The following is a 26435-nucleotide window of genomic DNA, read 5'->3' on the forward strand; positions in this document are numbered from 1 at the left end:
TCTTGAATGTTGTGATTGCACCCATCCAGGTGAGTGGTGCATATTCCATCACACTCCTGGGTTGAGTTTTGCAGATGGTGAACAGGCAGTGAGGGGTCAGGAGGTGAGCCACTCAGCACCATGCTTTTGTAGCCATGGTGTTGTGGCTGTTCCAGGTAAGCTTTTTGGTCTTTAGTGATCCTCTAGATGTTGATGGTGAGGAACTTGGTGATGGTGGTGCTGTTGAAAGTCTGGTAAAGGTGGTTGGGCATTTTCTTGTTGATGGTCATTACTTGGTATTTATGTGGTCCGAATGTTACCTGCCACTTGTCAGCCCAAGTCTAGATATTGTCCATGTGCTATTCTACGTTGGCTTGGGCTGCTCCATAATTGGAGTTGTGAATGGAGCTGAACACTGCAGAATCGTCAGTGAATAACCCCACTTCTGACTTTATGACCAAGGGAATGCCATTGATAAAGCAGCTGAAGAATGTAGGGCTGAGGACATTGCCCTGAGGAACTCCTGCAGCGATGTCCTGGGACTGCAGTGATTGGCCTCTGACTATGGCTATCTTTCTGTGTGCTAAGTATGACTTCAGACTCTGGCCACTGGAGGATTTTCCAATTAACCTCCTGCTGACCTCAGCTTTGATTGATTGGCATCCATTTTGCCATACTTAGTTGAATGCTACCTTGATGTTGAGAGTAGCTACTGTGTTTCCTTTCCTCAGACATTCAACTCATGTGTCCATGTCTGCGTCAAAGTCATGATGAGATCTGAAGCAAAATTGTTCTGGTTTAACCTGAAATGATGAGTAGGTGTTACTTGATGACACTATTGATGACTTCTTCCATCACTGCTAATGATTGGGAGGAGGTTGATAGTGTGGTGGATATTTGGCTGGGTTAGATTTGTCCTACCTTTTGTGGATAGGACATACAATTTTCCACACAGCCAGTGTCTTAGCTGCACTGGAATATCTTGGCTAGAGAGCAGGTTAGTTCTGGTGCGCAAGCATTTATTCTGAAGTTTAAGTAGTCCTTCTGTACTGTCCTGTTCTGTCTGCACCTTGTGGTGGCTATCATGTTTGAAGAACCTTCCTATGGGGGCCGGTGGTGGTGTTATGTGTTCCATGCTTTCTAGGGAGTGCTGGGGAACTGGTTGAAAATTGTGTTCTTGGCCTCAGTTCTTTTTGTTGATGATAAGGGGATGGAGGTGTTGCATATGTGAGATGTGGTTGGTGGAGGGGAAAGGTTTTCTGTACACGGAGTGAGCAGAACAGTCTGGGCCTGGAGAGTTTGCAAGGCTGGAGGGAGGTTTGGCAGGGAGGAGACAGATACGTTACTTTTTATTTCCTTTGGTGAGTTGAGGAGCCCTGGGTCACTGAGGCCAGCTGTTTGGAAGGTGATGATGTATGTCGGGTGACGGCAGTGCAGAAATGGGATCAGTTTTTGTTGAGAAGTGGAATTGAAGCTTACAGAAATAATTCAGTAGTTGATTTTTTTTCAGGGGAGGTAAAGGAAAAAAATTAGATTTTCTAAACATTGTCTTATATTGCACAGCCTAATTTACATGACCGTTGTATGCTATCCAATACTTTTCATCTCTTTGGTTAGTCCTGTACTGTTTATGTAATGTGTCACAGTCTTCCAGCTCATTTTAAGTGTATTCAAAAATGAGTTTGAGTGTAATGACGCCTAAATTTGTTGGAATGCACTTCTGGAACTTTGTTCTTGAGCACTTTGGTGAATCATCTGTTGTTGCTGTAGGCACTTTCAAAGCTGCTTATGTCTGGGACCTTGCACTGCTAAATAAGGTACTTTTATATGGCCTCTGACCAAAGCTATGTTTGTGGGTTTCTATTTTCCTCTCTAGTTGCTTTAATAAGGTCAAGTTCCTCTATCTTTATAATTGGCTTATCCTCTGACTCTTTTGCCATTAACTTCAGTTTCCCAGGGCTCTCTTTCACTCATTTTTTTTCTTCAATCACTGTTCAACTGTATCCATTCATTTGCTGATGATTCCGTTGTGGATTCATCAACTTCAGGTTGCAACCTAGGTGCTCGCAGCCTCTAGTCCTTTTGCAATGATGAATCGCTACATCTTAGGAAAGACCATACAGCCAATGATTATCGAAAAATCGCCAGTGCACTGTCTGTGATTGTCTGACGTGCGCTGGCTGTGCATGAGGCGGTGCGAGGCTTTGTAATATTTACCTTCCTGGTTTTGCCTTGGTGGCAATGACCCTTCCCAAGGGCTCTGCTAATGTCACTCGGTAATTCCATTAGGAGGTGAGTGACCTGGTGTTTTTCAATTTTTTTTTCTTTCCTGTTAACGTTTGCCCACTCTCAATATTTAAGCACCTCATTGTCCTTTTACCTGGTAGTCTAGCTGTATGTTCAATTGTTATCTATTTTTTAAATTTTAAGTCCTGAGATAGTCTTGAACTCTTATTTTTTACCATCTCTCCAGCTGTGGAAAGGAGATGTTTGGATGCCAAACTAAGATTGACAAGCCAGATGACCAAGGGACTGGAGAATTATGTTTTTGGGGAAGACATGTCTTCATGGGATACCTGAATATGACGGAACAGACTAAAGAAGCCCTAGATGCAGAGGGCTGGTTGCATTCTGGTGACTTGGGAAAACATGATAAAGATGGGTTCTTATATATTACAGGCAGAATAAAAGGTAACTCATATTTTTATTCTTTTTCTGATAGTGTTATCCGGCCTCCATCCTCTTCTGAAATCGTTGACACCTTGCTGGGTCACAGTTCTGGGGCACTGGTCACTTTGATCTTTTCCCAAGTGCCCATTCACCATTTCTGAGGCAAGATGCTGAGTGTTGGCAGGCCTTTTGATAGCAGGGAAATCACCGATTCTGTCCTCACTTGAATTCTGCCCATGGACACTTTCCAGCTGTGGTCACTGGATAACGGTCATGATTGGGAACCCTGGCTGATCGTTGGGTTGAAAAAAAAACGAGGGCAACTGTTAAGTTCCTATAACCATACTGGCTGAGATCGGCCACCTTGATACAGACCCGGGATTGAACTGGAAACCTTCCTAGTCTGTGTGGTGCATTTACTCACTGAATAAATCTGCTGAGCCAGCAGGAGAGCCAAATGATAACTCTTAATGACTTGGGTTACTTACCTATTCAAATAAATCTGTTAATTACTTTTAGTTGAGGGACACTATCCTAACATCCTGCATGATGGCTACTATCGAGAAAGCTGCAAGATAGAGTAATAAGATAGGGGCCAGTGCCTTCAGTTCTCCAATGAGTTGCTGATTTTGAGTGGACCGCTGTAAGCACTTGCCAAGTGTAGGTGAAGATAGTCCACCATAGAAAGTGGGAGAAAAAAGAAACTGTAGAATCAGTAGTTCTATTTTAATAGGGCCCAATCACCTGCTCTGAGAGCTGGACTAACTCTGCTTCCTAATTGCATTTTCTTGTGTCTTTTGTTGGAGATCCAGAAAGAGAGAGGAGACAGCAATGAATCCCACCTTTATTAATGTACCACAGATGTGTGTGCCATGAATGACGCACAGAATTTGCTGAGAAGCACAGGTGAAGGGGAAGAATAATGTAAATAACCCCCTCATTGCGAGGATAAGTGCCTCATCAACGATGTAAACTATGTACTATATTGAACTCCATTCCGTGACGTTCAAAAAAAGAAAGAAAATGGCACTTTTCATCGACTCCAAATGTCCCAAAGTACTTCAAAAGTATTTTATTGGCTGTGAAGTGAAGTCATTGTTGTAATGTAGGGAAGCACGGCAGCCAATTTGCACACCGACACAAACTGCAATAAGAGAAGACCAGACTGTCTGCTTCAGTTTAAAAAAAAATGCTGGAAACACCTAGCAAGTCAAACACCAGCATCTGTGGAGTTTGTTAACTTATCACTTCTCTCCACTCTCCTGACTTGCTGGGTGTTTCCAGCATTTTGGGTTTCTTTTTGTTTCAGATTTCCAGCATCTGCAGTATTTTGTTTTCTGTTTGTGGTGTTGGTTCAAGGGTAAATATTGGCCAGGACAATGGGATAACTCCCCTGTTCATCTTTGAATAGTGCCATGGAATCTTTTATACCCCCATGAGGGAGCAGACAAGACCTCAGTTTAACATCGCATCCGAAAGACGGCACCTCTAACAATGCAGCACTCCCGCAGTACTGCACTGAAGTGTCAGCCTAGATTATGTGCTGGAATCTCTGTAGTGAGGCTGGAACCCACAATCTTCTGACTCAGAGGCGAGAGTTCCACCACTAACCAGGGCTGACACATGTATCAGAGTTGATGAACTTGTGTCAGCCTTGAAGATCACTTTAGATGGTTAGCTCACTTTTTTTTCCCCCCAAAAATGTAGGTTAATTTTTGACAAAGGTCTTTAAAAATATTGGGCATCAAATTCCAATGGCATTAGAATCATAGAATCATAGAAGTTTACAACATGGAAACAGGCCCTTCGGCCCAACATGTCCATGTCACCCAGTTTATACCACTAAGCTAGTCCCAATTGCCTGCACTTGGCCCATATCCCTCTATACCCATCTTACCCATGTAACTGTCCAAATGCTTTTTAAAAGACAAAATTGTACCCGCCTCTACTACTGCCTCTGGCAGCTCGTTCCAGACACTCACCACCTTTTGAGTGAAAAAATTGCCCCTCTGGACCCTTTTGTATCTCTCCCCTCTCACCTTAAATCTATGCCCCCTCGTTATAGACTCCCCTACCTTTTATAGGGCATTCCAGCCAAAGAAGTGATGTAACTGGAAGCAAATATTTAAACTAAATTTCAGCAACTTGCCAAAAAATGTCTTTAGTTTGAGCTTTGTAATTGTAGTTCAATTTAGCCCTCCTGCCCTTGTCTCTTGAGACACACACATCCCCCCCCTCCCACCACCACCCTGTCAGCCATGTACCTCATGGCCAAGAGGATGCTGAAGGGCAGCTCGACCTGGGCCATTGCCAGTGCTGCTGTTATCTGGCTGGGAGGAGCAACAAAATTGGCACAAGATGTGTGGCCTCCATTCTGCCTCTCCACTAAGATTGGGAACTCAGGAGTAGGGGACTGGACTTGCACTCCTCTGCTCTAGTGTGCAGTACCATTATGCTAGCTCCCAGAGATGGTCACACTATATAAATAAAAAATGAAATATTGCAACTTTTGGAAATCATATGAAATAAAAACAGAAAAAGTTGCAACTACGCAGCAGGTAAGCCTGCATCTATGGAGAGACGAAATAGTCAGTGTATTCAGGCTTGTACTCTCCCTTAGAACAAAGTTACCCTATTTAAACTCAATTTAGGTTTTTTAACATGCCGTAGTCCACAATGTATGTCAGCCATGTAGAGATTGTACATGTTACAATGAGGATCTTAATGTAGTAAATTGAGGTAGCCAGCTAGTTTCTAATACAATATTTAGTAGCTTAATCTGATTATCTGCGGCTGCTTGGATGCAACCACTGGATGTGAATATCTGTGATTTTTAAATTCTATTATTTACAAGAAATGGCAGAAATCTGCGAAGACATTGCTAGTCAAGACCAGTGTAATGTTGTACCATTCATTTGGTGCATCTTATTAAATATTTACTCGGACATTTATGTTAATACTGTTGGTTTTAAAAAATCAAGTAATTAATATAGATAATTGTACCATTGATCTTGGTGGTTTTACTTTAGAGTTGATCATCACAGCTGGTGGAGAGAACATTCCTCCAATCCCTATTGAGGACGCTGTCAAGGAGAAACTACCAATCGTTAGCAATGCCATGCTTATTGGTGATAAAAAGAAATTCCTCTCCATGCTTCTCACTCTGAAGGTAAGTTTCATAATGCAGAATCTAACATGTATGGCTTTTACCTTCGAGTGTTGGATACTTCAATGCTTTGTTCAAACTTCTTTTGGTGGAGACCCCAGATCATGGGCTTTTCCATTGTCACTGCTACTACACGATGGATGTTAAAGCAAGAACTTTTACAGAATGATCCCAAAGTGCTCCACTCTTTCTGTTCCATCTCCAGGATTTGGCAAACGTTGTCCAGTGAGGGCAGGTGAATATGAATGTTATTTGAGGCTAGAATTTTGACTTGGTCCCTGGGTTGTGTCTCAGCACTGATCTGATTGGACTGCTGGACGACTATCTCATGAGTGAGCATTGGCTCTGTTTTAACACTATTAATATCAAGCCTTATAAAATGTTGAAATTGTAGATTACTGTAAACCAGTCTTTTAAAAGGCCAGGAATCTTTTGGCCCTCCCCACAGAATTAAAACTTAAAAGAAATAATTTTGGAATTTCTTTGCTAACAAGTGAAAAGGTAGAACTATTCACAGAATAAGTTTTTTTCCAACCAGATTAGCAAACACAACCAGGTTAGTTGATCTTGTTTTCAAGATGCAGAATAGAGCTTCCAGAATTAAAAGAACACCAGCTACTTTGAAAGCTGGAGTTTTCCATTTCCCTTAAAAGTCTTGAAGTATGATTGTCAAATGTGGGCAGATTTCTGCTGTGGACCAGTGGCCAATGGAGCTAGATTAAAATCACTCCTTTTACTTAAGATCTTTAGAAACATCTGAGAAGTTTATCTCATCCGTCTAGGCTGGATTCAAACTCTGGTTATAAAGCTGAAAAATTATGAAGGAACTAAAGAAAAAGGCATTCTCTAAATACATAGACAATAAAGGAGAGGATGACTAAAGGGAATACGAAGAGGATAGGAAAGATGTCAAAAAAAAAAACAATTAGTGAAGCAAAAAGGAACTACGAGATTAAATTATCAAGGAATATAAAAAGAACTAGTAAAGTATTCTACAGACACAAATAACAAAAGAAAGATCAGGATAGAGATTGGGCTCCTCACTCCCCTGCCCTATCCCCGTAGACCTGCAATTTTTTTTCCTTTCAAGTACTTATCCAGTTCCCTTTTGAAGGCCGTGATTGAATCCGCCTCCACCACCCGCTCAGACAGTGCATTCCAGATCCTAGCCACTCGCTGTGCTTAAAAAAAAAGAAAGTTTTTCCTCATGTCACCTTTGGTTCTTTTGCCAATCACCTTAAATCTATGTCCTCTGGTCCTTGACCCTTCTGCCAATGGGAACACTTTCTCTCTATCTACTCTGTCTAGACCCTTCTTGATTTTGAATACCTCTATCAAATCTCCTCTCAACCGTCTCTGTTCCAAGGAGACCAGCCCCAGCTTCTCCAGTCTACCCACGTAACTAAAGTCCCTCATCGCTGGAATCATTCTAGTAAACCTCTTCACCCTTTCTAAGGCCTTCACATCTTTCCTGAGGTGCTGTGCCCAGAACTGGACACAATACTCCAGTTGTGGCCGCACCAGTATTTTATAAAGGTTCATCATGACTTCCATGCTTTTGTACTCTCTGCCACTATTTATAAAGCCCAGGATCCCATATGCTTTTTGAATCACTTTCTCAACCTGCCCTGCCATCTTCAACGATTTGTGCACATATACCCTCAGATCTCTCTGTTCCTGTACCCCTTTTAGAGCTGTGCCCTCTAGTTTATATTGCCTCTTCTTGTTCTTCCTATCGAAATGAATCACTTCGCATTTTTCTGCGTTAAATTTCATCTGCCACATGTCCGCCCACGCCACCAGCCTGTCTATATCCTCTTGAAGTCTATCACTATCCTCCTCACTGTTCACTACCCTTCCAAGTTTTGCATCATCTGCAAATTTGGAAATTGTGCCCTGTACAGCCAAGTCCAAGTCATTAATATATATCAAGAAAAGCAGTGGTCCCAGCACTGACCCCCGGGGAATACCACTGTTAATTCTGTCCTGGATTATCGTTTCCAAAAGTTTCCCCACCACTGAGGTTAAACTGACTGGCCTATAGTTGCTGGGTTTATCCTTACACCCTTTTTTGAACAAGGGTGTAACATTTGGAATTCTCCAGTCCTGTGGCACCACCCCCTTATCTACGGATGTTTGGAAGATTATGGCCAGTTTCCACCCTTCCCTCAGCAACCTAGGATGCATCCCATCCGGACCAAGTGACTTATCTACTTTAAGTACAGCTAGCCTTTCAAGTACCTCTTCTTTATCAATTTTTAGCCTATCCAGTATCTCAACTATATCTTTGTTTACTGAGACTCTGTCAGCATCTTCTTTTGTGGTAAAGACAGATGCAAAGTATTCATTTAGTACCTCAGCCATCCCCTCTGCCTCCATGAGTAGATCTCCTTTATGGTCCTTAATCGGTCCCATCCCTCCTCTTACTACCTGTTTACTGTTTACATGCCTGTAGAAAACTTTTGGATTCCCCTTTATGTTGGCCGCCAGTCTATTCTCATACTCTCTCTTTGCCCCTCTTATTTCCTTTCTCACTTCCCCTTTGAACTTTCTATATTCTGCCAGGTGTCAGGTTGTGTTATCAACCTGACACCTGAACTTGAGTTCCCTTGGACTCTTTGAGCTTTCCTGCGATCTGCCAGCCGAGTCTCGTTGACCTGATTTGCATAGGTCAGTGGGGGCAAGTGGGATAGCAGCTCTGCGTTTCCTTAATTTGCACTGCTAATGCACCCTGGGTAATTTAGACTGAGATATGAGGCACAGGATCACTTGAGAAGTTTCTGACAAATTTTGTGTAGAGATTTAAACATTTTTTTTATTTTGTCAGTTCTGCCTAAGAACTCCTGCACTTGCTTCTCACTGCTGCTTACAGGGTCAGACCACCAGCAGAATATAGGATCCCCCCTGATTGATTGGCACCCCATCCACCACCCTAAACATTCACTCCCTTCACCACTGGTGCACCGTGGCTGCTCTGTGTACCATCTATAGGATGCACTGCAGAACTCGCCAAGGCTTCTTCGACAGCACCTGCCAAACCCGCGACCTCTACCATCTAGAAGGACAAGGGCAGCAGGTGCATGGGAACAACACCACCTGCATGTTCCCCTCCAAGTCACACACTACCCTGACTTGGAAATATATCGCCGTTCCTTCATCGTCACTGGGTCATAATCCTGGAACTCCCTAACTAACAGCACTTTGGGAGGACCTTCACCACACGGACTGCAGCGGTTCAAGAAGGTGGCTCACCACCATCTTCTCTAGAGCAATTAGGGATGGGCAATAAATGCTGGCCTTGCCAGCGACGCCCACATCCCATAAATGAATAAAACAGACTCCTTCAGCATCCAGATTATATGTGGCAACATGCAGCAGATCCTCCATATCAACTCCCAATATACTGGAAGCTGTCACAATACCTTCATTCTTCGTAATTTGGCCCTACCTGATCTCTTCAGGGAAGAACATCAAATCAACGGATGGGTTCGGTGAGAAAGTGTCGTTTCCCCAGTCTGCTGCTGAACTGTGCAGGCTGAAATGTGTTTTAATTCTGCAGAGCAGTTTCAATGCACTTCAGCTGCTTGCATCTGTATTACATGAGTTTTACACCAATGACTACTCCAATGGGTGTGCAAAAGAGCTGACCCAGGAAATCCTTGTGTAATTCCCTCTACAAACCATCGATGGGCACAGAACCTTTCTCAGTGGTGCAACAGCAGTGTAACCCACTTCACGGAAATTCACCCCCCGAGTGTCAGAAGGCTCTTGAACTGTAGGGACATTATGCCCAACCATGGCTTCACCCGAGATCCACATATGCACTACCCAGTAGGGTTTCCCCTTCTCTTTCTTCCCCACTCCCCTCCCCCCCCCCCCCCCCCCCCCCCCCACTGCTTGGAATCTGCAAAGGACTTTGAGCCGCCTCCATCTCAAGAGTTCAGTTTGGTCATGTTACCATGAATAACTGGTTTCAGACAACTCTGGGCATAATCTTCCTACTCTTTCACTTCAGGATCATGCAGCCCATATAACATCAGCTCTGAACAAAAAGTAGGATTCATGCTTCATAAATAGTGGTGCTACTTGTTGCTGTTATGAGGCTTCTTAAATTTTTGAAGCTTTACTCTCACTAGAATATGCTTGTATGTAACATTTTCTTGTAATGCTTCAGTATCACTCATAATCATAGGTAATATCTGTAAAGCAGGTACTTGGGTTGACACTGACATGGCTACTACAAACAAACCAGTTAACCCAAGATTTTGAATTGATGAATGCTTTCATTTGGCTGTGCTTAAAGCTGGCCTGACTATTTTAGCTGGAGAGCCCTAGTTTTTGTCCATGATGATTGGAAAAAAATTAGGAATAATGTTACATTACCCATATTAAATGATTTTCCTCAATCTGTGGATTAAATTCATCCTCCAGGCATATAGCTCCCACCTGTATTTTATTATCTCGTGCTTATTGACTCTTGCTGCTGTGTCTTCTGGTAAAGAACTAAGGAGTGGCTGGGGAGAAGAAGACACGACCAAGATAGAGGTGCATCTTAAAGGTGTACCCCTTAAAGAGATGCATTTTGGTATTTCTCCTGTTGGAACAAAGGAATGTACACAATTGGAAAAGACTGGCCCCAAAATTCATTATTCAAACATTTTTATTTTAAAATTTATTTTCTGTCTAATTTAGCACAGACTGGGGGATTGAATTTGGACTTTCTTGGCCTATATGGTTAAGATACTTGCTGGATAAACGTGAGCCATTGGGGGAGCTCACTCTGTGACTGATTCTTCATTTTGTAAATGGAGGTTGAACTACATTCATAGAATGAAGAATGGAAGTTAATCTAGTATTCCTCAGAATCTTTTTTTCTTCTTGGTAAACAGTAATTTTTCTAGCTGTTATCGTGTCATTTTTCTCTTCCACTTTCCCCAGTGTAACGTGGATAATGAAACAGGAGACCCACTCGATGAGATGACTGCAGCAGCTGTTGCATTTTGCCACAAGCATGGGAGTCCGGCCACCCTTGTGTCTGAGGTTGTAAGCACTAAAGACACTGCAGTTTACAAAGCCATCCAGGCTGGAATTGATGCAGTGAATAAAAAGGCCACATCAAATACTCAGAAAATCCAAAAGTGGGTCATTTTGGAGAAAGACTTCTCAGTTGTTGGAGGAGAATTGGGTAAGATGAATGCTGAACTTTTATTTGTATTATTATGAGCAGTATGTAATGCAAGAGCAATTGTTCTCTTTTGAAATGGCCACAAATATCTGAGAAGTGATAGAACATTTTATTTGTTTTCCGGATTTGGGTGAAGCTGGCAAGGCCTCAACGAGGAAGGAAGCAGTGCCAGATCTGGTTCTGGGGGATGAAGTGGGGCAAGTGGAGCATAATTCAGTGGAGGAGTATGTGGGAAACATTGATCACAATATCATTAAGTTTAGAGTAGTTATGAAAAAGGACAAGGAACAATCAAATGTGAAAATACTCAACTGGAGGAGGGCTAATTTCAGTGAGTTGAAAGGGGATTTGGCCCAGGTGGATTGGAATCAAAGATTGGCAGGTAAAACAGTGAGCAATGGGAGGCCTTCAAGGAGGAGTTGGTTTTGGTACAGACTAGACACATTCCCATTGTGTTGGGGGTGGTGGTGGTGGGGAATGAAGGGCATCCAAAGCTTGAGCTCCCTGAATGACTAAAGATATAGAGATTAAAATGAAACAGAAAAAGGAGGTTTAGGATAAATGTTGGGTTCATAATTCAGTAGAGAACCAAGCTGAATACAAAAAGTACAGGGGAGAACTGAAAAAGGAAGTAAGAGGAGCAAAGAATGTATGAGAATAGATTAGCAGGTAACATAAAAGGGAACCCAAAAGTCTTTTATAAATGTATTAATAGTAAAACGGTAGTCAGAGGAAGGGTGGGGACGATTAGGGACCAAAAAGGAGATCTTGTTGTGGAGGTAGAGGGCATGGCTGAGGTACTGAACAAGTACTTTGCATCTGTCTTCACTAAAGAGGAGGATGCTGCCAATGTCACAGTAAAGGAGGCTGGTCCAGATGGGATACATCCTTGATTGCCTAGGGAAGTAAGGGTGGAAATCGTGAAGGCTCTGGCCACAATCTTCCTTAGATATGGGAGTGGTGCCTAAGGGTTAGAGGATTGCAAATGTTACACCCCTTTTCAAAAAAGGGGAGAGGGATAAACCCGGCAATTACAGGCCAGTCAGCCTAACTGTGGTGGGGAAACTTTGAGACATTAATCCGTGACAAAATTAATTGGCATTTGGAAAAATATGGTTAATAAACGAAAGCCAGCATAGATTTGTTAAAGGCAAATTGTGTTTGACTAACTTGATTGAGTTCTTTGATGAAGTAATGGAGAGGGTTGATGTTGTGTATATGGACTTTAAAAAGGCATTTGATAAAGTACCACAACATAGACTTGTTAGCAAAATTGAAGCCCATGGGATTAAAGGGGCAGCTGCTGCGTGGATACAAAATTGGCTGAGGGACAGAAAGCAGAGAATAGTGGTGAACGGTTGTTTTTCAGGCTGGAGGGAAGTGTGCAGTGCTGTACTCCAGGGATCGGTGTTGGGACCACTACTCTTTTTGATATATATTAATAACCTGGACTTGGGTGTACAGGGCATAATTTCAAAGTTTGCAGATGACACGAAACTCGGCAATGTAGTAAACAGTGAGGAGGATAGTAACACACTTTAGGAGGACATAGACTGGTGAAATAGGCAGACATATGGCAGATGAAATTTAATGCAGAGAAGTATGAAGTGATTCATTTTGGTAGGAAGAATGAAGAGAGGCAATATAAACTAAATGGTACGATTTTAAAGGGGTACAGGAATAGAGACACCTGGGAGTGTATGTAGACAAATCTTTGAAGGTGGCAGGACAAGCATTTGGGATCCTGGGCTTTATTAATAGAGGCATAGAGTACAAAAGCAAGGATGTTATACTAGACCTTTTATAAAACACTGGTTAGGCCCCAGCTGGAGCAGTGTGTCCAATTCTGGGCACCACACTTTAGGAAGGATGTCAAGAGTGGGTGCAGAGATTTACTAGAATGGTACCAGGGATGAAAGACTTCAGTTACATGTAGAAACTAGAGAATCTGGGGGTGTTCTCCTTTTAGAGCAGAGAAGGTTAAGTGAAGATTTGATAGAGATGTTCAAAATCATGAATGGTTTTGATAGAGTAAATAAGGGGAAACCGTTTCCAGTGGCAGAAGGGTCAGTAACCAGAGGACACAGATCTAAGGTAATTGGCAAAAGAGCCAGGGGCGACTTGAGGAAAAATTGTTTTATGCTGTGAGTTGTTTTGATCTGGAACGCACTGCCTGAAAGGGTGGTGGATGCAGATTCAATAATAAATTTCAAAGGGGAACTGGATAAATATTTGAAGTGGAAAAATTTGCAGGTCTATGGGGAAAGAGCAGAGGAGTGAGACTAATTGGATAGCTCTTTCAAAGAGCTGGCACAGGCTCGATGGGCTGAATGACCACCTCCTCCTATGCTCTTTGATTCTACGATTACCACAATTGAAGCTGACATTTGTGTGATTTAGATAACATGAAATAAAGTGGGTTAAGAAGACTGGGAAAGAGTGGAAAGTTCAAATTTAGATAGGCTCAGTGGCCTGCTCCTGTTTTAAAATTTCTATGATTTTTATAACCACCTGAAATATGTGTGGAATGGCTGTGGTTTGGAGAACAGTTTCATTTTTTTAAGGAAAACTCATTTTTCATTACTATTAAAAACAGTTGAAAATATCAGAGTTTCAATTTCATTTTATGCTGCTGTCGGGGGGCGGGCTGCGTAAGGAGGGTAGGTAGGTAAGGAGGAGAGTCCAAACTGATGCATGGTGGATCACTCTCTTACCCAGTCTCAAAGATGGATTTCATCAGATCTTCATTGTACTCACAACTTGCCTAGACGAGTGTAGGTGCAACAATACTCAGTAACATTATGTGCTATCTACAGGATGTATTCCAGCACCTCCCTCCCCTGCGACTTCTAGCACAGAGAAGGACAATAACATCAATATCACGGGAGCACTCACTGCCAATTTCCCCTCCAAGTCACACATCACCCTGACTTGGACATATATTGTTGTTCCTTCGTCATCACTGGGTGAAAATCCTGGAATTCCCTACCTAACATCAGTGAGAGAACGGGCGCGTCACGAGGAAAGCCCCCTACCACTTTCGCAGGGCAACAAGGATGGGGCAATATCATAGAATGATACAGCACAGAAGGAAGCCATTCGGCCCATCACACCTGTGCCAGCTATTTGAAAGAGCTATTCAATTCATTCCAATCCCCTGCTCTTTCCCTGTAGCTCTGCAGATTTTTCCCTTTCAAATATGTATCCAATTCCCTATTGAAAGTTACTATTGAATCTGCTTCCACCAGCCTGTCAGGCAGTGAATTCCAGATCATAATGCATAACAACTCGTAATGCATTCTATGATATAACAACCTCCTCTCTTTCCCGCCCCCCCCCCCCACCCCCAAATAATTTATTTATAGACACTGGAAACTGTTAAAGTGGCAGAGGGCGTCAGAAGAGACTGGACAAGGAGAGGAAAAAATAGTCAAGATAGGAGGAAATAAGTTCCGTGGGGCAAGAACAGGCTGAAACGATGGGGATATGGGATAGGCTGTTAACCAATATCTGTTATAAGCTCACCGACTCCCACAGCTACCTTGATTACACTTCCTCCTACCCCGCTTCCTGTAAGGACTCTATTCCCTTCTCCCAGTTTCTCCGTCTCCGTCGCATCTGTTCTGACGATAACACCTTCCGTACCAGTGCTTCCGCTAGGTCTTCCTTTTTCCTCAACCGAGGATTCCTCCACTATAGTTGATAGGACGGCAAGGTCTAGGGCCCTATTTCCCGCACTTCTGCCCACACCCCTTGCCTTCCCTCCCAGAACCATAATAGGGTCCCCCTTGTCCTCACCTTCCATCCCATCAGCCTCCACATGCAATGTATCATCCTCTGCCATTTTCACCACCTCCAGCGTGATCCCACCACCAAACACATTTTCCCCTCCCCTTTCAGCATTCTGAAGGGACCGCTCCCTTTGAGACACCCTAGTCCACTCTTCCAACACCCGCTCCCCTTCCCACGGCACTTTCCCATGCGAGCGCAGGAGATGCAACACCTGCCCTTTCACCTCGTCCCTTCCCACTGTCCAGGGCCCCAAACTCTCCTTCCAGGTGAAACAGCGATTTACTTGTACTTCTTTCAATTTAGTATACTGTATTCGCTGCACACAATGCAGTCTCCTCTACGTTGGGGAGGCCAAACGCAGACTGGGTGATCGCTTTGCTGAACACCTCCGCTATGTCCGCAAGCGTGACCCTGACCTGCTGGTCGCTTGCCATTTTAATTCCTCTTCTCACTCCCACTCTGATCTCTCGGTCCTCGGCCTCTTACACTGTTCCAAGGCAGCTCGAGGAGCACTTCCTCTTTCGTTTAGGCACTTTACAACCTTCTGGACTCAACGTTGATTGCAATAACTTCTGATCACAACCACTGCTCCCATTTTTTTTTGGTCAGCTAGTACTAGTAATGGTTCTTCTGTTGTCATTTATAGCTACTCCTGATCAATCTTTTGTTTCTTAACCTGTCCCAACACCACCTTCCTTGCCTTGCACCATCATCCCTTTTGTCATTTAATCACTCCTGCCCTTCACCCTATCACAGACCTCCTCTTTTGTTCTTCCCTCCCCCCCCCCCCCCCCCCCGGGTTCTGTACTTGCTCAAAAACTTTAACTCTTAACATCTTCCAGTTCTGACGAAAAGTCTTTGATCTGAAATGTTAACTGCTTCTTTCTCCACTGACGCTGCCTGAGCTTCTCCAGCATTTTCTGCTTTTTATTTCAGATTTCCAGCATCCGCAGTATTTTGCTTTTGATACAATACTCCAGGTGTGGTCTCATTAAAACCCTGTACAATTGTAGCAAGACTTCCTTACTTTTGTACTCGAACCCCCTTGCAATAAAGGTCAACATGCCATTTGCCCTCCTAATTGCTTGCTGTTCCTGCAAGCTAACTTTCTGTGTTTCTTGTTCGAGGACACCCAACTCTCTCTGAACACTAACATTTAATAGTTTCTCACCATTTAAAAAAAAACTTTTTTCTGTTCTTCCTACCAAAGTGGAATAACCTCACATTTCCACTCATTATACTCCATCTGTCCCATTCTTGCCCACCCACTTAACCTGTCTATATCCCTTTGCGTCCTCCTCACAGCTTAATTTCCCACTTAGCTTTGTATCGTAAGCAAACTTGGATACATTACACTTGGTCCCTTCATCTATGTTAATATAGATTGTAAATAACTGAGGCCCAAGTACCGATCCTTGTGGTACCCTACGAGTTACCTGAAAATGACCCGTTTATCGCTACTCTGTTTTCTGTCTGATAAACAATCTCGGCATCCTCCCGATATCCCCACCATCACAGAAGCCAGTCTTTAGCCAATTCGATTCACTCCACGTGATATCAAGAAACGGCTGAGTGCACTGGATACAGCAAAGGCTATGGGCCCCGACAACATCACGGCTGTAGTGCTGAAGACTTGTGCTCCAGAAATAGCTGTGCGTCTAGCCAAGCTGTTCCAGTACAGCTACAACACTGGCATCTACCCGACAATGTGAAAAATTGCCCAGGTATGTCCTGATCACAAAAAGCAGGACAAATCCAATCCGGCCAATTGCCGCCCCATCAGTCTACTCTCAATCATCAGCAAAGTGATGGAAGGTGTCGTCGACAGTGCTATCAAGCGGCACTTACTCGCCAATAACCTGCTCACCGGTGCTCAGTTTGGGTTCTGCCAGGACCACTCTGCTCCAGATCTCATTACAGCCTTGGTCCAAACATGGACAAAAGAGCTGAATTCCAGAGGTGAGGTGAAAGTGACTGCCCTTGACATCAAAGCAGCATTTGACCAAGTGTGGCACCATCTCCAACAAGAGAGAGTCTAACCACCTCCCCATGACACTCAACGGCATTATCATCGCCGGATCCCCCGCCATCAACATCCTGGGGGTCAACATTGACCAGAAACTTAACTGGACCAGCCACATAAATACTGTGGCTACAAGAGCAGGTCAGAGGCTGGGTATTCTTCGGCGAGTGACTCGCCTCCTGACTCCCCAAAGCCTTTCCACCATCTCCAAGGCACAAGTCAGGAGTGTGATGCAATACTCTCCACTTGCCTGGATGAGTGCAGCTCCAACAACACTCAAGAAGCTCGACACCGTCCAGAACAAAGCAGCCCGCTTGATTGGCACCCCATCCACCACCCTAAACATTCACTCCCTTCACCACCGGAGCACTGTGGCTGTAGTGTGTACCATCCACAGGATGCACTGCAGCAACTCACCAAGGCTTCTTCGTCAGCACCTCCCAAACCTGCGACCTCTACCACCTAGAAGGACAAGGGCAGCAGGTACATGGGAACAACACCACCTGCACGTTCCCCTCCAAGTCACACACCATCCCGACTTGGAAATATATCGCCGTTCCTTCATCGTCGCTGGGTCAAAATCCTGGAACTCCCTTCCTAACAGCACTGTGGGAGAACCTTCACCACACGGACTGCAGTGGTTCAAGAAGGTGGCTCACCACCACCTTTTCAAGGGCAATTAGGGATGGGCAATAAATGCCGGCCTCGCCAGGGGGGCCCACATCCCATGAACGAATTTTTAAAAAAACAATCCTCTATACATGCTAATATAATTACCCTCAACCCATGAGCCCTTATCTTGTGTTACGACCTTTTACGTGGCACCTTATCGAATGCCTTTTGAAAATCCAAATATACTACATCCACTGGTTCCCTGCTAGTTACATCCTCAAAAAACTCTAATAGATTTGTCAAACACTATTTCCCTCTCATAAAACCATGATGACTTTGCCTAATTATATTATGATTTTTAAGTGCCCTGTTACCACTTCCTTTATAATGGATTCCAGCATTTTCCCGATGACTGATGTCACACTGACCTGCAGTTCCCTGTTTTCTCTCTCCCTCCTTTCATGAATAACAGGGTTATATTTGCTACCTTCCAATCCACTGGGATTGTCTAGAATCTAGGGAATTTTGGACGATCATAACCAATGCATCCCTTATCCCAGCAGCCACCTCTTTTTGAACCCTCGGATGTAGGCCATCAGGTCCAGGGGATTTGTCGGCTTTTAGTCCCATTAGTTTCTCTAGTACTTTCTCTTTACTGATATTAATTACTTTAAGTTCCTCACTCTCATTAGACCCTTGGTTCCCCACTATTTCTGGTATGCTTTTTGTGTCTTCTACTGTGAAGATAGATACAAAATATTTGTTTAACGTCTCTGCCATTTCCTTATTCCCCATTATAATTTCTCCTGTCTCAGCTACTCTCTTCCTTCTTACATACTTGTAAAAACTCTTACAATCTGTTTTTATATTTCTTGCTAGTTTACTCTTGTATTCTATTTTCTCCCTCTTTATCAATTTTTTGGTCATCCTTTGCTGGTTTCTAAAACTCTCGTAATCCTCAGGCTTACTACTCCTGGCAATGTTATAAGCCTCTTCTTTTAATCTAATACTATCCTTAACTTCTTTAGTTAGCCATGGATGGATTACTTTTCCCGTGGAGTTTTTATTTCTCAATGGATTGTATATTCATTGAGAATTTTGAAATATATCTTTAAATATTTGTAATTGCTTATCTACCTTCATACCTTTTTAATCTAATTTCCCAATCTACCTTGGCCAACTCGCCCTTCATACTTATGTAATTGGCTTTATTTAAGTTTAAGACTCTAGTTTTGGACTTGAGTATATCACTCTTAAACTCAATGTAAAATCCTATCATATTATGATCACTCTTCCCCAGAGGATCCTTTTATTATAAGATTATTAATTAACCCAGTCTCATTACACAATACAAGGTCTAAAATAGCCTGTTCCCTGGTTGGTTCCATGACGTATTGTTTTAGGAAACTGTCTCGAATGCATTCCATGAACTCGTCCTCTAGACTACCCTTGCCAATTTGATTTGCCCAGTCTATATGAAGATTAAAGTCCCCCATGATTATTGCATTACCTTTGCCACAAGCTCCTATTATTTCTTGATTAATATTCTGTCCAACGATATAGCAACTGTTAGAGGGGCTATAAACTATTCCCACCAGTGTTTTCTGCCCCTTGTTATTTCTTATCTCCACCCATACTGATTCTACTTCCTGATCTTCCGAGCCAAGATCCTTTCTCACTACTGTCTTTATGTCATCCTTTATTATCAGGGCTATGTCCCTCCTTTTCCATTCTGCCTGTCTTTTCGAAACCTCAAGTATCCTGGAATATTTTGTTCCCAACCCATGGTCACCTTGCCATCACGTCTCTGGCTATTAGATCAAACCCATTTATCTCTTTTTGTGCCACTAATTCATCCGTCATTTTATCTATTAATCTAATGCTTTGTGCATTCAGATAAAGAGCCTTTAATTTTAATTTTTTTAGATCATTTTTCCCTGCTTTGACCTTACTCACTGATGTACTATTCCCGTAAAACTCTGTCCCTTCCTATCATACTCTTGCTTATCTTTACCCAAATCTCTATACTGCTCTATTGCCTAGACTTTTCTCTTTAGATTTCTAAATTTCCCCTCACTTCACACCTTCTCCCCGCCACCCCCCTTTTTAGTTTAAAGCCCTATCTACCACCCTAGTTATTCGATTCGCCAGGACACTGGTCCCAGCCTGGTTTAAGTGGAGCCCGTCCCGATGGAACAGCTCCCTCTTTCCCCAGTACTGGTATCAGTGCCCCATGAATCGAAACCCCTTCCTCTCACACCGCTCTTTGAGCCACACATTTAACACTCTGATCTGCCTGACCCTATGCCAATTTGCGTGTGGCTAGGGTAGTAACCCAGAGATTATTACCTTTGAGGTCATGTGTAACGAACTTAGTTGAATTTTTGAGGAGTTAACTAGTATAGTGGATAAGGGAGTGTCTATGGATGTTATTTATATAGACTTCCAGAAGGCATTCAACAAGGTTCCACATAAGAGACTGTTAACAAAAATGAGTGCACATGGAATTGGAGGCAACCTATCGGCTTTGATAGGGAATAGGTTAAGAGGCAGGAGACAGAGTAGTGATAACGGGTATGTACTCAAATTGGCAGAATGTGACTGGTGGTGTCCCTCATAGAACTGTACTGGGGCCACAGCTTTTCACTATATTTATAAAAGACTTGGATGAAGGAATAGAGAGTCGTATATCTAAGTTTGCTGATGACACTAAGTTAGGTGACACAGTAAATAATGTAGATGGGAGCAGAAAGTTGTAACGGGACATTGATAGATTAGGTGAGTGGGCAAAACTGTGGCAGATGGACTTTAATGTGGGAAAGTGTGAGGTCATCCACTTTAGACCCAAGAAAGATAGATCAGAGTATTTTCTAAATGGCAAGAAGCTAGGAACTGTGGATGAACAGAGAGATTTAGGGGTCCAAGCACAGAAATCACTAAAAGCTAGTGGACAGGTACAAAAAATAATTTAAAAGGATAATGAGATAAAGGCCAACATTCCAAGAGGGCTGGAATACAGAGAGGTGGAAGTTATGTTACAGCTGGACAGAGCTCTGTTAGACCCCATCTGGAGTACTGCATTCAGTTCTGGGCACTGCACCTCAGGAAGGATATATTGGCCTTGGAGGGGGTGCAGTGCAGATTCACCAGAATGATACTAATGTTCAGAGTTAAATTATGAGGACAGGTTGCATACACTAGGCTTGTATTCCCTTGAGTATAGAAGATTAAGGGGTGATCTAATTGAAGTGTTCAAGATGATTAAATGTAAGGAATCTTACAACACCAGGTTATAGTCCAACAGTTTTATTTGAAAATCACAAGCTTTCGGAGAATATCTCCTTCGTCAGGTGAGTGAGTGAAAGATTCTCAAATCGCATATCTTATATTAGGCTGGGACACGATCACACCAACCAAAGGTGTCGTTGGTGTTCAGACAGGTTAGCCACGGAAAACAGTACATCCCAGTATACTGAATACACAATGGGTCAGATTACAAAGCTAGAGAGAGAAAGAGACCCGAGAGAGAGAGAATGTCCAGTTGTATTAAAAACAGATAACTTTTTTTTCCTGCTGGTGGGGTTATGTGTAGCGTGACATGAACCCAAGATCCCAGTTGAGGCTGTCCTCATGGGTGCGGAACTTGGCTATCAATTTCTGCTCGACGATTTTGCGTTGTCGTGTGTCTCGAAGGCCGCCTTGGAGAACGTTTACCCGAAGATCGGTGGCTGAATGTCCTTGACTGCTAAGGTGTTCCCCAACTGGGAGGGAACCCTCCTGTCTGGCGACTGTTGCGCGGTGTCTGTTCATCCGTTGTCGCAGTGTCTGCATGGTCTCGCCAATGTACCATGCTCCGGGGCATCCTTTCCTGCAACGTATGAGGTAGACAACGTTGGCCGAGTCACAGGAGTATGAACCATGTACCTGGTGGGTGATGTCCTCTTGTGTGATGGTCGTATCTGTGTCGATGATCTGGCATGTCTTGCAGAGGTTGGATGTCTCGGCACTCTACACAAGTATCCCCCACGATGACTGCATCGCTGCAACAGCCTCAGTACTCAACGCCAACAACAGCCAATCTCCAGACGCCATCCTACAACTCATCCACTTCATCCTGGATCACAATGTCTTCACCTTCGATAACCAGTTCTTTACCCAAACACATGGAACAGCCATGGGGGCCAAATTCACACCCCAATACGCCAACATTTTCATGCACAAGTTCGAGCACGACTTCTTCACCGCACAGGACCTCCAACCAACGCTATACACCAGATACATCGACGACATTTTCTTCCTATGGACCCACGGTGAAGAATCACTGAAGAGACTACACGATAACATCAACAAGTTCCATCCCACCATCAAACTCACCATGGACTACTCCTCAGAATCGGTTTCTTTCTTGGACACACAAATCTCCATCAAAGACGGGCACCTCACTCTATCGCAAGCCCATGGACAATCTTACGATGCTCCACTTTTCCAACTTCCACCCTAACAACGTCAAAGAGGCCATCCCCTATGGACAGGCCCTACGAATACACAGGATCTGCTCAGACGAGGAGGAACGTGATGTCAATCTACAGACGTTGAAAGACGCCCTCGCAAGAACGGGATATGACCCTCGACTTGTCGATCGACAGTTCCGATGGGCCACAGCGAAAAATCGCACAGACCTCCTCAGAAGACAAACACGGGACGCAACCAACAGAGTACCCTTCGTTGTCCAGTACTTCCCCGGAGCGGAGAAACTACGGCATGTTCTCCGCTGCCTTCAACATGTCATCGATGACGACGAACACCTCGCTAAGGCCATCTCCATGCCTCCACTACTCTCCTTCAAACAGCCACCCAACCTCAAACAGACCATCGTTCGCAACAAATTACCCAGCTTTCAGGAGAACAGTGTCCACGACACCACACAACCCTGCCACGGCAACCTCTGCAAGACATGCCAGATCATCGACACAGATACCACCATCACACGAGAGGACACCACCCACCAGGTACATGGTTCATACTCCTGTGACTCGGCCAACGTTGTCTACCTCATAAGTTGCAGGAAAGGATGCCCCGGAGCATGGTACATTGGCGAGATCATGCAGACACTGCGACAACGGATGAACGGACACCGCGCAACAATCACCAGACAGGAGGGTTCCCTCCCAGTCGGGGAACACTTTCAGTCAAGGACATTCAGCCACCGATCTTCGGGTAAGCGTTCTCCAAGGCGGCCTTCGAGACACACGACAACGCAAAATCGTCGAGCAGAAATTGATAGCCAAGTTCCGCACCCATGAGGACAGCCTCAACTGGGATCTTGGGTTCATGTCACGCTACACATAACCCCACCAGCAGGAAAAAAAAGTTATCTGTTTTTAATTCAACTGGACATTCTCTCTGCCTTTCGGGTCTCTTTCTCTCTCTGGCTTTGTAATCTGACCCATTGTGTATTCAGTATACTGGGATGTACTGTTTTCCGTGGCTAACCTGTCTGAACACCAACGACACCTTTGATTGGTGTGATCATGTCCCAGCCTAATATAAGATATGCGATTTGAGAACCTTTCACTCACTCACCTGACGAAAGAGATAATTTCCGAAAGCTTGTGATTTTCAAATAAAACTGTTGGACTATAACCTGGTGTTGTAAGATTCCTTACATTTGTCCACCCCAGTCCATCACCGGCATCTCTACATCAAGATGATTAAAGGATTTGATAGGGTAGATAGAAACTATTTCCTCTGGTGGGAGAGTCCAGAACAAGGGGGCATAACCTTAAAATTAGAGCTAGTCTGTCGAGGGGTGATGTCAGAAAGCACTTCTTCACACAAAGGGTAGTGGGAATCTGGTACACTCTTTCTCCTCCCCCTCCCCCCCCAAAAAAAAACTGTTGAGGCTAGGTCAGTTGAACATTTCAGAACTGAGATTGATAGATCTTTGTTAGGCAAGATTATTAAGAGTGACGGAACCAAGGCAGGTAGATGGAGTTAAGATACAGACCAGTGATGATCTAATTGAATGGTGGAACAGGCTCGAGGGGCTTTATGACCTAATCCTGTTCCTACGTTCCTAACTGAGCCAAACTGACAAAATGATGTGATTCAACACTGCCAACTCATCTAGGCTGCCAGCAAATTATTGGGTGATTGACAAATACTAGTTTTATTTTAAAAAAAAAAGAATTTTTGCAGTGACCTGAGCAGGTCAATTTTCAAAACTAAGACTGAAATACCAGCTTTTTGAAATTAATTTTTGGCTGATTGGCATTCAAATGTTATTGTTTTAGGTCCTAGCTTGGAAATTAAGGTTTGGTCTATGGAGACACAGGAAAGGGGATAAAGTGAAATGTTGAAAGTAAAATAAAGGGGAAGTAATGTGAAATAAATGTTAATAGAAAGAACAGAAATTTATGGAAGTAGAGAAAAGGATGAGGCAGATGTATCTGAAATTTTTAACGATCACGTTTTAAAGCATTATCCTCAGTCGCAGACATTAATATTACATTAATGGTACGTTGTGATGTCAGGAGTATCGTTACTATAGTAAGGGAATTTTTTTTCCAATACTATTGATTGTGAGCTGAAAATAGTAACTGGCAGACACGCAGTTGTACTGCTGTCTGCACTCTGAAGCATAAACAGTTGCATCTGCAGTGAACCAATGAACCTGTTGATTTTAATGACTAACAAATTAGGTACAGGAGCAGTTCCTGCATTTGTAATCTATAGCAGTTGGGTTTGTGTGTTACACAGTGAGGGCCAACATAAATACAGACTGACATCTGCTAAATGTTAAGTGGGGGAGAGCTGTATTATGGTGATCACTGTCTAGACATAGTTCTTAAGTCTATGGCCTAAACTTTGCATTCTTTGATCTTTCAAATTTGGATTTTAAAAAATTTTATTTGGTTGTATTTGCAGGTCCAACAATGAAACTGAAAAGGCCCATTGTGGTGAAAATGTACAAAGATGAAATTGAAGCTCTTTATTTGGATTGAAGTCTTTCCACGGATGGTTAGAGTATTAAAAAATCATCCTGCTGTTGCTCAAAATATTAAAGATTGGCAGATTCTGTGTAACTGTCTAATGTTCAATAAGTATGAAGTTTTGCATTTTAAAATGAATATGGAATTATGAATTATTTTGCGTAAAAGACTAGAATAAGATTATTGTACGATGTATATTGATGGCAGGTACAAATCACTGTAATAATTTTGTATTTGTTTTGTACATGGATAAAATGGTATCAGTTTCTTCCTGCTTTAATGGAACTTTTGCACTACTGACTCGATAAATTTGCATGATATAAACATTGCAGTTTAAGTACTGTGTGCCATGTGCTCCTTTTTGTTTGGCTGCCTCGGTACCTGATGTGAAGAAACTCATCATGCTCAAGAATCTTTAAACCAAACCACTGAGAAATCTACAGTAGTTAACATAAGATCAGACAGAAACTATACTTGAGTCTACATTCTCAGGCCACTAGTTACCCAAAAAACCTCCCAGGTCCCATCAATGAGGGAAGTCGGCTGGTCAGTCAGCACTGTCCTGGTGTACCACCGACCCACCTGGCTGAAGTATTGGATTTCTAAGTTTCCTGAAATCCTATTTCTGGACTTTAACCATGCAAGAAAAGTTCATTTAATGTTTGATTTTGCTCTGTTTGCTCAGGTCACAATTACATGTCTAACCTTGTCGTCATCATCTCCTTTCCTCCTGTTATCACTGGTCTGCCAACATTGCAGGCAGTCTAGGGTAGATAGCAGCAAATGTTGCCAGGTGATTATTAATAGAAGGACTGCTTGTACTAGGGTAGCCTTTTCTACCAAGCCAGCAACCTGGAGGGGAAAATCACATGCCTGTTGCTTTTTAGTTTAAGATGCAGTAATTTTTCTTCATTAATCCTAAATTGGTCTGTTAATGCCACTGTCTCATCAGGGAAAAATAGGAGAAACTTATGTCCAAAAAATAAATTTTGTCTGCCCTTTGTTAGTAGCCCTACAAACTTTGTTAGTAGCCCTACAAACTAATTTTTCTCATCCTGCTACAATACATTAACATCTTAGGAGTGAATCTCTAGCCCGTCCCCACTAAGTCTCCAACAATATTATGCTACAGCCAACCACTTGGTGTGTGTAGGACAAGATGACTGACTTTTGTTTCTCCCAATACCTTTTCCCCCATAGCAGCAAACCTGAAGGCAGGATTGGTGTGGACTTATGTCAGTTTATGTTAGGAGTATTCTGGGGGTGAGAGAAGTTATAATTCTAAATGAATAAATCCTGACTCCACCCATGTTTTGGTAAGTTACACTGACTAAATTTTGTTTCAAGAAGTCAAACATGTGGAATCACTGTGTTTTTGTGCTGCAATCTAAGTGATGTGCAATAATGATGCTTGCTCTACTGTAGATCTGGCAAGTCACTGTCTACTTAGTTTAATCAGAGGCAGATATGTGTGTTTCATTATTGCACAACTTGGGTTTGGCAGATCCAACATAGCAGAACAGTGCTAGGGCTGAGCAGGGCTCTTATTCAAGGATATATCACGGGCAGCAATAGGCATAGAGCTTCAAATTTTTGTGGTTTGGGACAGATGGCTCAGGAATTTTGAATCTGATTTAACTACAATTTTGGGCAAGTGAACCATCCCTGGCACTGGCTGGGTCGTTCCAGCAACAAGCTTGCTGCTTTTTTTTTTGCGAAGAAACTTTGGTTCACATTAGCTGCGCATTCATCCAGCATCCATGGAAATGGTTTCAGAATGGATGGCATTTCTGGAGCGGAATAGAGACATAGTGGGTTAGGTTTCCTCATTTCTGTGTCTGGGCCTATTGAATCAGCTGGACACAGTGCAGGGAGGAGCGTATGCCCACAAAGGAGCCTGACTTGAGTATTTTTGGCAATGGTGACTTGATGGGGTAAATATTACTACTGGGGCAGCTCATACCACCATATGCCAGGACTGCATTTTAGGAATTCATGTATGGAAATTACCCACAT

General features: G+C 43.2%; 1 protein-coding gene across 3 annotated transcripts in view; it reads left to right on the forward strand.

Annotated features, from left to right (window-relative positions):
* The window catches only part of LOC137322076 (long-chain-fatty-acid--CoA ligase ACSBG2-like), an 88139-nt gene extending 63380 nt beyond the window's left edge, over window positions 1–24759 (forward strand). For all 3 annotated transcript variants that reach the window (XM_067985144.1, XM_067985152.1, XM_067985161.1), the window contains 4 exons: window positions 2453–2670; window positions 5679–5818; window positions 10754–11000; window positions 24355–24759. In XM_067985144.1, coding sequence (XP_067841245.1) covers window positions 2453–2670; window positions 5679–5818; window positions 10754–11000; window positions 24355–24431 — 682 coding nt within the window. In that variant the 3' untranslated portion in view covers window positions 24432–24759. The remainder of the gene's footprint in view (window positions 1–2452; window positions 2671–5678; window positions 5819–10753; window positions 11001–24354) is intronic.
* Window positions 24760–26435: the final 1676 nt, after the last annotated feature.

Source organism: Heptranchias perlo, chromosome 1 (assembly GCF_035084215.1).
Source record: "Heptranchias perlo isolate sHepPer1 chromosome 1, sHepPer1.hap1, whole genome shotgun sequence".
NCBI lineage: Eukaryota > Metazoa > Chordata > Chondrichthyes > Hexanchiformes > Hexanchidae > Heptranchias > Heptranchias perlo.